The sequence below is a fragment of the Salvelinus alpinus genome, chromosome 22 (assembly GCF_045679555.1).
Source record: "Salvelinus alpinus chromosome 22, SLU_Salpinus.1, whole genome shotgun sequence".
NCBI classification, from domain to species: domain Eukaryota; kingdom Metazoa; phylum Chordata; class Actinopteri; order Salmoniformes; family Salmonidae; genus Salvelinus; species Salvelinus alpinus.
Window position 1 is genome coordinate 36,655,619 of NC_092107.1, and position 17,429 is coordinate 36,673,047.

Genomic DNA, 17,429 nt, shown 5'->3' on the forward strand with positions numbered 1-17,429 from the left:
AAAGTCTCACCCACTGGAATTGTGAAACAGTGAATTATAAGTGAAATAATCTGTCTGTAAACAATTGTTGGAAAAAATGACTTTTGTCATGCACAAAGTAGATGTCCTAACAGACTTGCCAAAACTATAGTTTGTTAACAAGAAATGTGTGGAGTGGTTGAAAAACTAGTTTTAATGACTCCAACCTAAGTGTATGTAAACTTCCGACTTCAACTGTGTATGAAAATGTTTATTATATTATTATAATACATAATATGATGAATTACAATATCAATTGAACACATGCACTTCAATGTTATATCAATTCATATAAGAATAAAGCTTTTATCCAACAACATGGAAGTGGTTCCACTCTGTAGGCTACTGCTAATCACATCACTTAGCAGGTCAAATTAGATTTTAACACTCTAGATTTGAACAATCTCTCATAACATTGGAATATCTAAACTGAACCTGTTACATGTTACTAGTTACAATGTTACCAATGATTACCTGCTAAAATTGTTGGTCATCTCTGTCAGAGTAGTCTTACCTAACTGTATGAAAAACCATATAACTGAACGTTACAATGTTTTTTCCCCTCAATCATTTCTTAATAACGTATATCATTGGATGTCTTCTCCATAAGGTGTTTCTTGGTGTTCTTCTCCGGCCTGAACAGAATAATGAAGCATTTAGGAACAAATAACAGAAAGAACAACCCAAAGCTAGAGGTGATGATGGCAAAGATCTCCACAGCTACAGTCAACTTCCCAGGAGAGCTGACATAAGCTGGGATAAAGGTGATCCAGACTGCACAGAATATGAGCATGCTGAAGGTGATGAATTTGGCCTCATTGAAGTTATCAGGCAGCTTCCGAGCCAGAAAAGCCAGCACAAAGCACAAGAGAGACAGGAGTCCTATATAGCCCAACACAGCCCAGAAACCAATAGCTGAACCCACATCACACTCTAGAATGATCTTTTCCTTGTAGGTAGTGAAGTTTTTAATGGGGAAGGGAGGGGACAGGACCAACCACAGAGTGCATATCAAAGCCTGGACAAACGTGAAGGACACTACAGTCAACCTCTGCTGTGGAGGACCAAACCATTTCATGATATTACTGGCTGGAAGCGTAGCCCTGAAGGCCATCAACACCACTATTGTTTTCCCCAGAACACAAGAGATGCAGAGGACGAAGGTGATCCCAAACGCTGTGTGACGCAGCATACAGGACCACTCAGAGGGCCGGCCAATGAAGGTAAGAGAACACAGAAAACACAGAGCCAAGGAGAAGAGAAGCAGGAAGCTCAGCTCAGAGTTGTTGGCCCTGACGATGGCCGACGTTCGGTGGTGGTAGAATATGGTTGCCGTGGCAATGGCCAGACAAGCCCCGCCCACAGAGCAGGCGGTCAGGATGATTCCGAGGACCTCGTGGAAGGACAGGAACTCCACAGGCTTAAGGATACAGCGGTCTCTCTCAGCGTTGGGCCAGTACTCCTTGGGACAGATCAGACAGTCTGAAGAATCTGACCAGGACAAAACAACAGACATCAAATGTTAATAATAATAGATTCAGGTTTTATTTATTTACAAATACATATCCCACAATGCTGCACTTTGTCAGTTTACAATAAAGAATGTTGAATTAATGTGCAGCTTACATGAGATAATAAGAACAGGAACATGATTGATAGACACTACCTTTGTTGTGCTAGTAATATGAATAAACCACTACTTAGTGAACCGTGATAGAAATTACAACACATTTTTGCCAACTGTTCCTATAGTCCTACCTGTGTTATCACTTATTTCTCCCTCTGCACATTGGATACAGTCATAACAGCATACAGGCTTTCCTTTCTGTATAGCCTTACGAGTGCCTGGGGGACAGCTCTCACTGCACACTGACACAGGTACTTGTGTAGTGTTCTTTACCCAGGTGATTTCCCTCTCGATGTTAAGCCTCTGGTCAGGAGGCATGGACGCATCATAGCGCCCCACTGTCACAAACTCCATCTTCCCACTCTCCCGTATCTGCCAGTTGACCAGCTCATAGGTGGCCACTGGGTCCCCGTTGGCATCGAAAGACACCTGGTACCCGTTACGAGAGAAGTTCACCCTCCTCAATCTCTCCAGGACCTGGGGGTTGAATGGGCAAGGTAGAGAGAGGGGACAAGAGAGAAGGAGAGAGGTGAAGAGAGATGGAGATAAGGGTAGAGAGATGAGTGAGGGGATGAGAGATGGAGAGATAGATGGAGAGAGGTGAAGAGAGAGATAAGAGATGGAGAAAGGGGAAGAAAGATGGAAAGAGAGAAATGGAGAGAGGGGAAGATAGATGGAGAGATGGAGAGAGAGAAACATAACATTAATTCAACTCATATTTATCAGATGTGTTACTTCAGAAGAAGTTGTAAAGTATAATGAGAACCCATAGGCCCTCATACATGTAGTCTAAATAAACATATTTATCAGGAAATTATACTACAGACTTGTCATTCACCTGTGTTGACTTCACATTAAGGTTTTTGTCACAGTTCACAGTGGAGTTTTCTCTCTCTTCACAAACGATGCTGTGGATGGCGTGTGCTATGGCGTAAACAGCTTTATACACCATGTTAGTGACACGCAGCTGGGATGTATCTGTGTAGGGGGTCTGTAGCTGCTGTATATCCTCACTGCCGTCACACACCTTCTCTTCAACCCCAACACCTGTAGAGGTCCCTACAGACCGACAGACAGACAGACAGACAGACAGACAGACAGACAGACAGACAGACAGACAGCCAGCACGACGACGGGCGGCCCGCACGGCAAGGCAGACAGCAGGACGACGACGACAGACGACGGACGACGACGACGACGACGACGACGTCAACGACAGGCAGACAGACAGACAGACAGACAGACAGACAGACAGACAGACAGACAGACAGACAGACAGACAGACAGACAGACAGACAGACAGACAGACAGACAGACAGACAGACAGACAGACAGAGACAGACAGACAGACAGACAAACAGACTTGTAAATAGATAGATAGATAGATAGATAGACAGACAAATGGATGGATGGATAGATAGATAGACAGACAAATGGATGGATGGATAGATAGATAGACAGACAAATGGATGGATGGATAGATAGATAGATAAATAGATACCTATCCCCAGCCTACAGCCAAAGGCTCCCTCCCAGAACTCAGTGAGCGTGGGAGAGTTGGACACCTTCTGTGGGGAGAGGTCCAGGAGGAAGTCCCTGAGGCCGGGGATGACAGAGCGTTGGATGCCAAATCCAATGGTCCCGGCACACAGGCCGAAGCGCAGCATATATGGTTCAGAGACCCAGGACTCACTCCCGATCCACTGGCGGGGAGGAGAGGGCAGGCGTTCCATCTCGCTAAGCAGGATTCTCATGTCCCAAGAGGATACGAATGCAACCACCACCCGGGCTGTGGAACTGGGGAACATGATTATATCATATGCTTAATATGCTTGTCATGTTTGTCATTCATTGGAATGTCTCAGTGAAGTGAACATGAACATTAGTATTAATCAACACTTTTGACATGTTTTTGACAGATATGCAAATCATGTTGGTCTCACAGATCAGCTTTGGGAAAAGAGAGAAATGAACAACAATAGTATTTTTTATAAATATGGTCTTGCATTTGTATGAATGAAAAGTTCACAAGTAGTCACGGATCACCTGCGGATCACGTCGGCTACCCGTTGCACTCTGCTGAGTGGGTTTGTAAGGGAGAAGGCTTCAGAATACTCCACACAGATGCCTTCCTCTTGTGCTGCCTGTAGGAAAGCCGCCATCCCGTTATTACCGTAGTCAGAGTCGGAACGGACCGCCCCAATCCAGGTCCAGCCGAAGTGCCTGATGAGGTGGGCCAGAGCGGCAGCCTGGAACTGATCACTGGGGATGGTTCTGAAGAAGGTTGGATACTGTTTCTTATCACTCAGACACGCACAGGTGGAAGAGTGGCTCACCTAGGTAAAATAAGACAGTCGAAAACATGAGAAAGTACATCATGTCGGTCTAACAACTCTAATGTATTGGCTACGTCCTGCTTTTTTTATTTAGCTATGTAGTTTGATGTTAGGGAGACATTAATAATAATAAGCCAACTCATTGTTTTTCATTAGGCCAGATTGAAAAGGATACACAACAAGTGTGACACCAATCCCTGGTCTCCCATAACAACCTAGCCTATGAAAGATAGTCCTCAGTCTATGTTCAAATGCCTTTCTCCACATCATTTCACACAGAAATGTATATTCCTGAAAGGGAGGAGAATACAGTTGGAATACAATGGATTAAAAGTTTTACTCATTCCTGAAAGAGAGTAGAATATACAGTAGGAATACAGTAAATTAAAAGTAGAACTCATTCCTGAAAGACAGGAGAATATACAGTAGGAATACAGTAAATTAAAAGTAGAACTCATTCCTGAAAGAGAGGAGAATATACAGTAGGAATACAGTAAATTAGAAGAAGCTGAATGATTTCTTTCCACTGGAGTTTACCTGAGGAATGCCGAAAGGGCCGATGATGCGCAACATGCTGATGGTAGGCGTGGAGGCAGACTCGCCAATGATAGCTGTCACTGTAGCCGACCCCGAGCACTGTTCTCCGGTATCAAACATGGGGTCCAGGCCGTTAGCCAGCTGGAAGGCCACTTTCACGGCCATAGGGACCGAGTTGCAGGAGTCATGCACTTGATAACCAAGCGTGACACCCGGTAGAAGGTCCGTACTGTTGTTAATCTCCTCAACTGCGAAGACCATGGCGCGCGAGAAGCGCAACTCACGGGAATCCATGCTGTAAATAGGAGATAGGTCAGTGAGCACCTCCTGACGAATCATAAACTAGCCTATAGAATGTTACCATGGCAAACAGCCTAATATCTAGTATTATTTTCCATACTGTCTATATGCCTACACTTTTGTTGCCTGGAATTGAGGACATTGTAGGACAGCCTGGAATTGAAAATGTGATCCTTTGTAACAGTAACAGTAACAATTACCTTCTCTCTCAGACACAAACACGCTTTTTATCTGTCTTTCAACGAACTGTTTATCTGTCTTTAAAACACTGTTTACCTGTCTTTCTTAAAACACTGTTTGTCTGTCCTTAAAACACTGTTTGTCTCATTAACACACTGTTCATCTGTCTTTAAACACACTGTCTCTCTGTCTTTAAAACACAATTTATCTGTCTCCCCACACAGCCACAGTCCCTGTCCCCCACTCCCTCTTGCGCTCACTGACCTCCCTGTGCACTGCAGGGGCTCAGGCATGCTGGTGTAGCTGTGATCCACAGTGTGCATATAGTAATGAATGGAGAAAACACCCCCGATGACAAAGTCCCCGTCCTGGGAGAACACCGGAGGACGAGGGGTGCCTTGGAGCCTGCATCTGACAGACTCCAGCCCCGAGGCAGAGGCAGAGGCAGACGCAAGCAAGGCAAGCCCACCAGCCACCACAGCTAGATGTAGTAGAACCAGACTACCAGCCAGACTTGGATCCAGAGCAGGAGCCGGAGAGAGCCTCATTCCCCTGATGTGTAGAAGGTATGGCGTAATACAGCGCCACACAGACCCACATAGGTCAGGTTACCTCTCTACTCTGGCTTAAATACCCACCGTACCTCTGTGGAGATTCCTCTGGGGGCCACACTGTGGGTTTGGCCATGCCAAGGAGGGAGGGGCTAGAGGCTGCTCTGCTCACCCAGTCAGGTCCTGATTCTTTCAGATATAGAGAGTGTATGCACCAGCATCAGAACTACTTTGACTGTAATGGTTTAGATAGACATAAACATACATTAGACACACAATAACCATGAGCCTCTCTTATATTTCCCTTACTGTCTAGTCCTCTTGGCACGCTGGCTCTGCACAGTATTTACCCAACAGTCTTGTCTTCTTGGTATGCTGGCTCTATACAGTAATTCCTCTACAGCCTAGTCCTCTTGGCAAGCCTGCTCTATACGGTATTTCCCCTACAGTCTAGTCCATTTGACACACTGCCTCTCTTATATTTCCTCTACAGTTAGTCCTCTTGGCAAGCTGGCTCTACACAGTATTTACCTTACAGTCTAGTCCTCTTGGCAAGCTGGCTCTACACAGTATTTACCCAACAGTCTAGGCCATTTGGCACTTTGCCTCACTTATATTTCCAATGCAGTCCAGTCCTTTTACCACGCTGGCTCTACACAGTATTTCCCCTACAGTCTAGTCCATTTGGCACTTTGTCTCACTTATATTTATTCTAAAGTCTAGTCCTCTTGGTACGCTTCCTCTCTTATTTTTCCCCTACAGTATAGTCCTCTTGGCACGTTGCCTCACAGTTGAAGTCGGACGTTTACATTCACCTTAGCCAAATACATTTAAACTCAGTTTTTCAAAATTCCTGACATTTAATCCAAGTAAAAATATCCTGTCTTAGATCAGTTAGGATCACCACTTTATTTTAAGAATGTGAAAAATCAGAATAATAGTAGGGGAAATTATTTATTTCAGCTTTTATTTCTTTCATCACATTCCCAGTGGGTAAGAAGTTTACATACACTCAATTCAAATTTGTTAGCATTGCCTTTAAATTGTTTAACTTGGGTCAAACGTTTTGGGTAGCCTTCCACAAGCTTCCCACAATAAGTTGGGTGAATTTTGGCCCATTCCTCCTGACAGAGCTGGTGTAAATAGGTCAGGTTTGTTGGCCTCCTCGCTCGCACACGCTTTTTCAGTTCTGCCCACAAATTTTCTATTGCATTGAGGTCAGGGCTTTGTGATGGCCACTCCAATCCCTTGACTTTGTTGTCCTTAATGAAAATTTAGCCACAACTTTGGAAGTATGCTTGGTGTCACTTTCCATTTGGAAGACCCATTTGCGACCATGCTTTATTTTCCTGACTGGTCTTGAGATGTTGCCTCAATATATCCACATCATTTTCTCCGCTCATGATGCAATCTATTTTGTGAAGTGCACCAGTCCCTCCTGCAGCAAAGCAACCCCATAACATGATGCTGCCACCCCCGTGCTTCACGGTTGGAATGGTGTTCTTTGGCTTGCAAGCCTCCTCCTTTTTCCTCCAAACATAACGATGGTCACGATCTTTGTCCCCATGTGCAGTTGCAAACCGTAGTCTGACATTTTTATGGCGGTTTTGGAGCAGTGGCTTCTTCCTTGCTGAGCGGCCTTTCAGGTTATGTCGATCTAGGACTCGTTTTACTGTGGATACAGACACTTTCGTATCTGTTTCCTCCAGCATCTTCAGAAGGTCCTTTGCTGTTGTTCTGGGATTGATTTGCACTTTTCGCACCAAAACACGCTAATCTCTAGGAGACAGAACGTGTCTTCTTCCTGAGCGCTATGATGCCTGCGTGGTCCCATGGTGTTAATACTTGCGTACTATTGTTTGTACAGATGAATGTGATACCTTCAGGTGTTTGGAAATAGCTCCCAAGGATGAACCAGACTTGTGGAGGTCTACAAGTTTTTTTCTGAGGTCTTGGCCGATTTCATTTGATTTTCCCATTATGTCAAGCAAAGAGGCACTGAGTTTGAAGGTAGGCCTTGAAATACATCCATAGGTACACCTCCAATTGAGTCAAATGATGTCAATCAGCCTATCAGAAGCTTCTAAAGCCATGACATATTTTTCTGGAATTTTCCAAGCTATTGTCGTGTCTTTTGCATCATTAATACTGAAGATTAATTTTTATCAAATAAATCTCGGTACTTATTATTACACAATTAAACAAATCAATCATGTAACTGTAATTAACTAGGAAGTCGGGGCACCAAGGAAAATATTCAGATTACAAAGTTATAATTTTCCTAATATAACTTTCAGATATTTTAATATCTGATCAATTAGTCTTCGAATTAATGAATTAATTAATTACACAGTTAAACAAATTAATCATGTATCTGTAATTAACTAGGAAGTCGGTGCACCAAGGAAAACATCAGATTACAAAGTTATTATACGTGATCTTCCTGTCTGGGTTGCCCCCCCCCCCCCTTGGGTGGTGCCGTGGCGGAGATCTTTGTGGGCTATGCTCGGCCTTGTCTCAGGATGGTAAGTTGGTGGTTGAAGATATCGCTCTAGTGTTGTGGGGGCTGTGCTTTGGCCAAGTGGGTGGGGTTATATCCTTCCTATTTGGCCCTGTCCGGGGGTATCATCGGATGGGGCCACAGTGTCTCCTGGCCCCTCCTGTCTCAGCCTCCAGTATTTATGCTGCAGTAGTTTATGTGTCGGGGGGCTAGGGTCAGTTTGTTATATCTGGAGTACTTCTCCTGTCTTATCCGGTGTCCTGTGTGAATTTAAGTATGCTCTCTCTAATTCTCCCTTTCTCTCTTTCTTTCTCTCTCTTGGATGACCTGAGCCCTAGGACCATGCTTCAGGATTACCTGGCATGATGACTCCTTGCTGTCCCCAGTCCACCTGGCCGTGCTGCTGCTCCAGTTTCAACTGTTCTGCCTGCGGCTATGGAACCCTGACCTGTTCACTGGACGTGCTACCTGTCCCAGACCTGCTGTTTTCAACTCTCTAGAGACCGCAGGAGCGGTAGAGATACTCTTAATGATCGGCTATGAAAAGCCAACTGACATTTAATCCTGAGGTGCTGACTTGCTGCACCCTCAACAACTACTGTGATTATTATTATTTGACCATGCTGGTCATTTATGAACATTTGAACATCTTGGCCATGTTCTGTTAAAATCTCCACCCGGCACAGCCAGAAGAGGACTGGCCACCCCTCATAGCCTGGTTCCTCTCTAGGTTTCTTCCTAGGTTTTGGCCTTTCTAGGGAGTTTTTCCTAGCCACCATACTTCTACACCTGCATTGCTTGCTGTTTGGGGTTTTAGGCTGGGTTTCTGTACAGTACTTTGAGATATCAGCTGATGTAAGAAGGGCTATATAAATACATTTAATTAGATTTTGATTTGATTTGATTATTATTTTCCTAATATAACTTTCAGATATTTTAATATCTGATCCATTAGTCTTCAAATTAATGAATTATTCTTTACCTCACTTTAGTCTCATTCCAAACGTCGTAAATTGTTGGTTATCTGCACGAACCCAGTCTTCAGTATGAGTCATCCATACATCAATTGTCTTAAAATCATTTATTTACTAAGTACTCACAGAAATACATAAACAAACAGTAGATACTTACAAGGAAATGATAGCGGAGTTTCCCTAGTGAGATAAACCAGTAGTGCGGCTTGGTGGACAAAAGGGAAGTGGGGGTCGACTGAGATAAACGTTGATAATTATAACAATTGAAATGCTAATCCTTTGCACATGAACGAATAATTTCAATCAATACATATATTTACGCTCAGTGTGTCGTCGGGATCTCTGTTGAAATGTTTGTTTCTGTTGGAGAGTTTGTCCGCCCTGTCTCTCTCTCTGCCGTGTTTGGAATTGATAGTTCAGAGTAAGGTTCAGCAATGTCGTTATAGAATAGATGTTTCGGCGGTTGTCGGTCTTCGCGTTCAATGATACCGAATTCCTAGCTGCAGACTAGTAATTAGTATCAAAGATTTGTTCTTATTCTGTCGGTATCGATAGTCTAAGAGTTTAACCACGTGGTCTGGTTAACATCTTTGGGAAAGTGGGGCAGTATTGAGTAACTTGGATGAATAAGGTGCCCAGAGTAAACTGCTTGTTACCCAGGGCCAGAAGCTATGATATGCATATAAGTAGTAGATTTGGATGGAAAATACTCTAAAGTTTCCAAAACTGTTAAAATAATGTCTGTGAGTATAACAGAACTCATATGGCAGGCAAAAAAGCTGAGACAAATCCAACCAGGAAGTGGGATATCTGAGGTTTGTAGATTAATTTAAGTGATTGCCTATCCAATATGCTGTGTCTATGGGGCCAGATTGCACTTCCCAAGGCTTCTAGCAGATGTCAACAGTTTTAGAAAGTTGTTTGAGGCTTCTATTGAGGAAGGGGGTCGAATAAGAGCTGTTTCAACAAGTGGACTAGGCTGAGGCCAATGAGTTGTTTACTGCGTGGTCACGCAGGCGCGCCGTTTCTTCTTTTTCCTCTGTAATGAATACGCTATTGTCCGGTTGGAATATTATTGAAGATTTATTATAAAATAAATGCTAGTCAGCTTTTTTGATGGGGGGGATCCCGGATCCGGGTTTGTGACTCGTGAAAGGTTAAGAACAAGTTTATCTTTAATTCTATGTAAAACATGTATCTCTCATCAAAGTTTATGATGAGTGTTTCTGTTATTTGATGTGGCTCTCTGCAATTTCTCCGGATGTTTTTAGATATAAATATGAACTTTATCGAACAAAACATACATGTATTGTGTAACATTGAGTCCTGGGAGTGTCATCTGATGAAGATCGTCAAAGGTTAGTGATTCATTTTATCTATATTTCTGCTTTTTGTGACACTTCTCCTTAATGCAACCACTGTGTCAGATTTCAAAAGAACTTTACGGAAAAAGCAAACCATGCAATAATCTGAGTACAGCACTCAGACGACAAATCCACCCAAAGAGATATCCGCCATGTTGGAGTCAACAGAAGTCAGAAAGAGCATTATAAATATTCACTTACCTTTGATGATCTTCATGAGAATGCACTCCCAGGAATCCCAGTTCCACAATAAATATTTGCTTTGTTCGATAATGTCCATAATTTATGTCCAAATTCCTCCTTGTTGTTCGTGCTTTCAGTACACAATCTAAACTTACGATGCGCGGGCATGTCCAGGCAAAAGTTCAGACGAAAAGTCATATTACAGTCCGTAGAAACATGTCAAACGAAGTATAGAATCAATCTTTAGGATGTTTTTAACATAAATCTTCAATAATGTTCCAACCGGAGAATTCATTTGTCTTCAGAAATGCAATGGAACTCAAGCTAACTCTCACATGAAAGCGCATGTTCAGCGCATGGTCAGCTCATGGCAGACCTTACTCAATCCCCTCTCATTCGCCCCCACTTCACAGTAGAAGCATCAAACAAGGTTCTAAAGACTGATGACATCTAGTGGAAGCCTTAGGAAGTGCAACATGACCCCATTTCCACTGTATCTTGGATAAGCAAAGAGTTGAAAAACTAAAAACCTCAGATTTTCCACTTCCTGGTTGGATTTTTTCTCAGGTTTTTGCCTGCCATATGAGTTATGTTATACTCACAGACATCCTTCAAACAGTTTGAGAAACTTCAGAGTGTTTTCTATCCAAATCTACTAATAATATACATATCCTAGTATCTGGTTCTGAGTAGCAGGCAGTTTACTCTGGGCATGCTTTTCATCCGGACGTGAAAATACTGCCCCCTACCCCAAAGAAGTTAAACAGTCTAAAATCACATTACATAATTTCACCAATAGTTTCATCTTTACTCATTCATTTTATACAACAATTAGATGTAAGCCTCATAACTGAGACTCTTATATAAACAGGGTTATGGTAATGTGGCTGTATTGTCTCTCATGAGTTTCACAAAATTGTACCAAATGGACCAGTTTGTAGCTAGTTACTTCACCGATCTTTTATAAATTCTCCAGAACATGAATGTTGTTCGGGTTCTCCAGTTCTGTGAGCTGGAAGAAATTCCTTGGTTCTCTCTATGAAACTCACTCTCTCTCTATACTGTCTGGCCATGAGGAAGAATCTCCTCTAGGAATTTACAACCTCTCTGACCACAGCAGCCTGGGTGTAGGAGAGAGAGAGAGAGAGGTAGGGGGATGGTGCTCGCTGTATCCAAAGAGGGCAACGTCATGACACTATTTATAGGCACAGTGAACTTAGTGTATGTAAAAGTCTCACCCACTGGAAGTGTGAAACAGTGAGTTGTAAGTGAAATAATCTGTCTGTAAACAATTGTTGGAAAATTGACTTGTAGATGTCCTAACAGACTTGCCAAAACTATAATTTGTTAACAAGAAACGTGTGGAGTATTTGAAAAATGAGTTTTAATGACTCCAACCTAAGTGTATGTAACCTTCCGACTTCAACTGTATGTGCAAATGTTTATTATATTATTATAATACATAATATGATGGATTACAATAGCAATTGAACACATGCACTTCAATGTTATATCAATTTATATAAGAATAAAGCTTTTTTCCAACAACATGGAAGTGGTTCCACTCTGTAGGCTACTGCTAATCACATCATTTAGCAGGTCAAATTACATTTTAACACTCTAGCTTTGAACAATCTCTCATAACATTGGAATATCTAAAGTGAACCTGTTACATGTTACTAGTTACAATGTTACGAATGATTAGCTGCTAAATTGTTGGTCATCTCTGTCAGAGTAGTCCTACCTAACTGTATGATAAACCATATAACTGAACGTTACAATGTTTTTTCCCCTCAATCATTTCTTAATAACGTATATCATTCGATGTCTTCTCCATAAGGTGTTTCTTGGTGTTCTTCTCCGGCCTGAACAGAATAATGAAGCATTTAGGAACAAATAACAGAAAGAACAACCCAAAGCTAGAGGTGATGATGGCAAAGATCTCCACAGCTACAGTGAACTTCCCAGGAGAGCTGACATAAGCTGGGATAAAGGTGATCCAGACTGCACAGAATATGAGCATGCTGAAGGTGATGAATTTGGCCTCATTAAAGTTATCAGGCAGCTTCCGAGCCAGAAAAGCCAGCACAAAGCACAAAAGAGACAGGAGTCCTATATAGCCCAACACAGACCAGAAACCAATAGCTGAACCCACATCACACTCTAGAATGATCTTTTCCTTGTAGGTAGTGAGGTTTTTAATGGGGAAGGGAGGGGACAGGACCAACCACAGAGTGCATATCAAAGCCTGGACAAACGTGAAGGACACTACAGTCAATCTCTGCTGTGGAGGACCAAACCATTTCATGACATTACTGCCTGGAAGTGTAGCCCTGAAGGCCATCAACACCACTATTGTTTTCCCCAGAACACAAGAGATGCAGAGGACGAAGGTGATCCCAAACGCTGTGTGGCGCAGCATACAGGACCACTCAGAGGGCCGGCCAATGAAAGTAAGAGAACACAGAAAACACAGTGTCAAGGAGAAGAGAAGCAGGAAGCTCAGCTCAGAGTTGTTGGCCCTGACGATGGCCGAAGTTCGGTGGCGGTAGAAGACAGTTGCCGTGGCGATGGCCAGACAAGCCCCGCCCACAGAGCAGGCGGTCAGGATGATTCCGAGGACCTCGTGGAAGGACAGGAACTCCACAGGCTTAAGGATACAGCGGTCTCTCTCAGCGTTGGGCCAGTACTCCTCGGGACAGATCAGACAGTCTGAAGAATCTGACCAGGACAAAACAACAGACATCAAATGTTAATAATAATAGATTCAGATTTTATTTATTTACAAATACATGTCCCACAATGCTGCACTTTGTCAGTTTACAATAAAGAATGTTGAATTAATGTGCAGCTTACATGAGATAATAAGAACAGGAACATGATTGACAGACACTACCTTTGTAGTGCTGGTAATATGAATAAACCACTACTTAGTGAACCGTGATAGAAATTACAACACATTTTTGCCAACTGTTCCTATAGTCCTACCTGTGTTATTACTTATTTCTCCCTCTGCACATTGGATACAGTCATAACAGCATACAGGCTTTCCTTTCTGTACAGCCTTACGAGTGCCTGGGGGACAGCTCTCACTGCACACTGACACAGGTACTTGTGTACTGTTCTTTACCCAGGTGATTTCCCTCTCGATGTGAAGCCTCTGGTCAGGAGGCATGGACCCATCATAGAGACCCACTGTCACAAAATCTATATTCCCACTCTCCCGTCTCTGCCAGTTGACCAGCTCATAGGTTGCCACTGGGTCCCCGTTGGCATCGAAAGACACCTGGTACCCGTTACGAGAGAAGTTCACCCTCCTCAATCTCTCCAGGACCTGGGGGTTGGAAGGTCAAGGTAGAGAGAGAGGGGACAAGAGAGAAGGAGAGAGGTGAAGAGAGATGGAGAGAAGGAAAGATAGATGGAGTGAGAGAGAGAAACAGAACATTAATTCAACTCATAAATTTGTCAGATGCGTTACTTCAGAACAAGTTGTCAAGTATAATGAGAACTCATAGGCCTTCATACATGTAGTCTCAATAAACATATTTATCAGGACATTATCCTATCGTCTTGTCATTCACCTTTGTTGGCTTCACATTGAGATTTTTGTCACAGTTCACAGTGGAGTTTTCTCTCTCTTCACAAACAATGCTGTGGATGGCGTGTGCTATGGCGTAAACAGCTTTATACACCATGTTAGTGACACGCAGCTGGGATGTATCTGTGAAGGGTGTCTGTAGCTGCTGTATATCCTCACTTCCGTCACACACCTTCTCCTCAACCCCAACACCTGTAGAGGTCCCTACAGACAGACAGACAGACAGACAGACAGACAGACAGACAGACAGACAGACAGACAGACAGACAGACAGACAGACAGACAGACAGACAGACAGAAACAGACAGACAGACAGACAGACAGACAGATAGATAGATAGATAGATAGATAGATAGATAGATAGATCGATAGATCGATAGATAGATACCTATCACCAGCCGACAGCCAAAGGCTCCCTCCCAGAACTCAGTGAGCAGGGGAGAGTTGGACACCTTCTGTGGGGAGAGGTCCAGGAGGAAGTCCCTGAAGCCGGGGATGACAGAGCGTTGGATGCCAAAGCCGATGGCCCCGGCACACAGGCCGAAGCGCAGCATGTCTCGGTCAGTGACCCAGGACTCACTCCCGATCCACTGGCGGGGAGGAGAGGGCAGGCGGTCCATCTCCTCCAGCAGGATCCTCATTTCCACAACAGATGTGAATGCAACCACCACCCTGGCTGTGGAGCTGGGGAACATGATTATATCATAACACATCCTTGTCATGTTTATCATTCATTGGAATGTCTCAGTGAAGTGAACATGAACATTAGTATTAATCAACACTTTTGACATGTTTAACATAAGCAAATCATGTTGTTCTCACAGATCAGCTTTGGGAAAAGAGAGAAATTAATATCAATAGTTTTTTTATAAATATGGTCTTGCATTTGTGTGAATGAAAAGTTCAAATGTAATCATGGATCACCTGCGGATCACGTCGGCCACCCGTTGCACTCTGCTGGGTGGGTTGGTACGGGAGAAGGCTTCAGAATACTCCACACAGATACCTTCCTCTTGTGCTGCCTGTAGGAAAGCCGCCATCCCGTTATTACCGTAGTCAGAGTCGGAACGGACCGCCCCAATCCAGGTCCAGCCGAAGTGCCTGATGAGGTGGGCCAGAGCGGCAGCCTGGAACTGATCACTGGGGATGGTTCTGAAGAAGGTTGGATACTGTTTCTTATCACTCAGACACGCACAGGTGGAAAAGTGGCTCACCTAGGTAAAAACAGACAGTCGAAAACATGAGAAAGAACATAATGTCGGCCAAACAAGTCTCAGTTATTGGCTACTTCCTGCTTTTTTTCTTTAGCTGTGTGGTATGATATTAGGGAGACATTAAAAATAATAAGCCAATTTATTGTTTTTCATTTGGCAAGATTGAAAAGGATACATATTTCTACATATTTCTAACTTGGTCATTCTATTCATATTGAAAATAGTTTTATAAGACAAACTGCTGCTGTGAAAAAAAAAAGTTACAGGTATGACAACAATCCCTGGTATCCCATAACAACCTAGCCTATGAAAGATAGCCCTCAGATCATGTTTAAATGCATCCAGACTCATAGTCCTCAGTCTATGTTCAAATGCCTTTCTCCACATAATTTCACACAGAAATGTATATTCCTGAAAGAGAGGAGAATACAGTTGGACTACAGGAAGTTAAAAGAGGACATCCTGAAAGAGAGGAGAATATATGATTTCTTTCCACAGGAGTTTACCTGAGGAATGCCGAAAGGGCCGATGATGCGCAACATGCTGATGGTAGGCGTGGAGTCAGACTCGCCCACGATAGCTGTCACTGTAGGCGACCCCGAGCACTGTTCTCCGGTATCAAACATTGGGTCCAGGCCGTTAGCCAGCTGGAAGGCCACATTCATGGCCATGGGGACCGAGGTGCACGAGTCGTGCACTTGATAACCAAGTGTGACACCCGGTAGAAGGTCCGAACTGTTGTTTATCTCCTCAACTGCGAAGACCATGGCGCGCGAGAAGCGCAACTCACGGGAATCCAAACTGTAAATAGAAGATAGGTGAGTGAACACCACTTGACTAAATGGTAAACTAGCATATAGAATACATGGTTATACGAGGGCAAACATCTTAATATCTAGCCTTATTTTCCACACTGTCTACATGCCTACACTTTTGATATCGGTAATTGAGGACATTGTAGTATATTCTGCATTTGAAAATGTGACACTTTGTAACAGTAGGCTTTACCTACTCTCTCAGACACAAACACACTTTTTACTTAAAACACTGTTTATCTGTCTTTAAACACACTGTCTCTGTATCTTTAAAACACAATTTATCTGTCTCCCCACACAGCCACAGTCCCTGTCCCCCACTCCCTCTTGCGCTCACTGACCTCCCTGTGCACTGCAGGGGCTCAGGCATGCTGGTGTAGCTGTGTTCCAAAGTGTACATGTAGTTGTGGATGGAGAACACACCCCCGATGACAAAGTCCCCGTCCTGGGAGAACACCGGAGGACGAGGGGTGCCTTGGAGCCTGCATCTGACAGACTCCAGCCCAGAGGCAGAGGCAGAGGCAGAGGCAGACGAGAGCAAGGCAAGCCCACCAGCCATCACAGCTAGATGTAGTAGAACCAGACTACCAGCCAGACTTGGATCCAGAGCAAGAGCCGGAGAGAGCCTCATTCCCCTGATGTGTAGAAGGTATGGCGTAATACAGTGCCACACAGACCCATATAGGTCAGGATACCTCTGTACTCTGGTTTAAATACCCACCGTACCTCTGTGGGGATTCCTCTGGAGACAACACTGTGGGTTTGGCCATGCCAAGGAGGGAGGGGTTAGAGGCTGCTCTGCTCACCCAGTCATGTCCTGCTTCTTTCAGCTATAGAGAGTGTATGCACCAGCATCAGAACTACGTTGACTGTAATGATTTAGATAGACATAAACATACATTAGACACACAATAACCATAAGCCTCTCTTATATTTCCCTGGCTGTCTAGTCCTCTTGGCACGCTGGCTATACACAGTATTTCCCCTTCTGTCTAGTCCAATTGACACTTTGCCTCACTTATATTTTCTCTACAGTCTAGTCCTCTTGGCAAGCTGGCTCTACACAGTATTTACCCAACAGTCTAGTCCTCTACGCACGCTGGCTCTACACAGCATTTGCCCTACAGTCTAGTCCATTTGGCACTTTGCCTCATTATATTTCACCTACAGTCTATTCCTCTTGGCACGCTGACTATTCACAGTGTTTCCCCTACAGCCTAGTCCTCTTGGCA

At 43.7% G+C, this 17,429-nt stretch overlaps 2 protein-coding genes across 2 annotated transcripts; both read right to left on the minus strand.

Annotated features, from left to right (window-relative positions):
* Positions 1-293: 293 nt before the first annotated feature.
* On the minus strand, positions 294-5,546 carry LOC139549803 (extracellular calcium-sensing receptor-like). The gene is made up of 7 exons (XM_071360554.1): positions 5,263-5,546; positions 4,519-4,813; positions 3,692-3,981; positions 3,162-3,442; positions 2,484-2,692; positions 1,777-2,122; positions 294-1,509 (listed from the first exon to the last, which is right to left on the minus strand). The coding sequence occupies exons 1-7, from the start codon at positions 5,544-5,546 to the stop codon at positions 593-595; spliced, it is 2,622 nt and encodes an 873-aa protein (XP_071216655.1). The 3' UTR covers positions 294-592.
* Positions 5,547-12,143: 6,597 nt separating this feature from the next.
* LOC139549805 (extracellular calcium-sensing receptor-like) lies at positions 12,144-16,756 on the minus strand. The gene is made up of 7 exons (XM_071360555.1): positions 16,539-16,756; positions 15,889-16,183; positions 15,093-15,382; positions 14,557-14,852; positions 14,152-14,372; positions 13,559-13,904; positions 12,144-13,291 (listed from the first exon to the last, which is right to left on the minus strand). The coding sequence occupies exons 1-7, from the start codon at positions 16,754-16,756 to the stop codon at positions 12,375-12,377; spliced, it is 2,583 nt and encodes an 860-aa protein (XP_071216656.1). The 3' UTR covers positions 12,144-12,374.
* Positions 16,757-17,429: the final 673 nt, after the last annotated feature.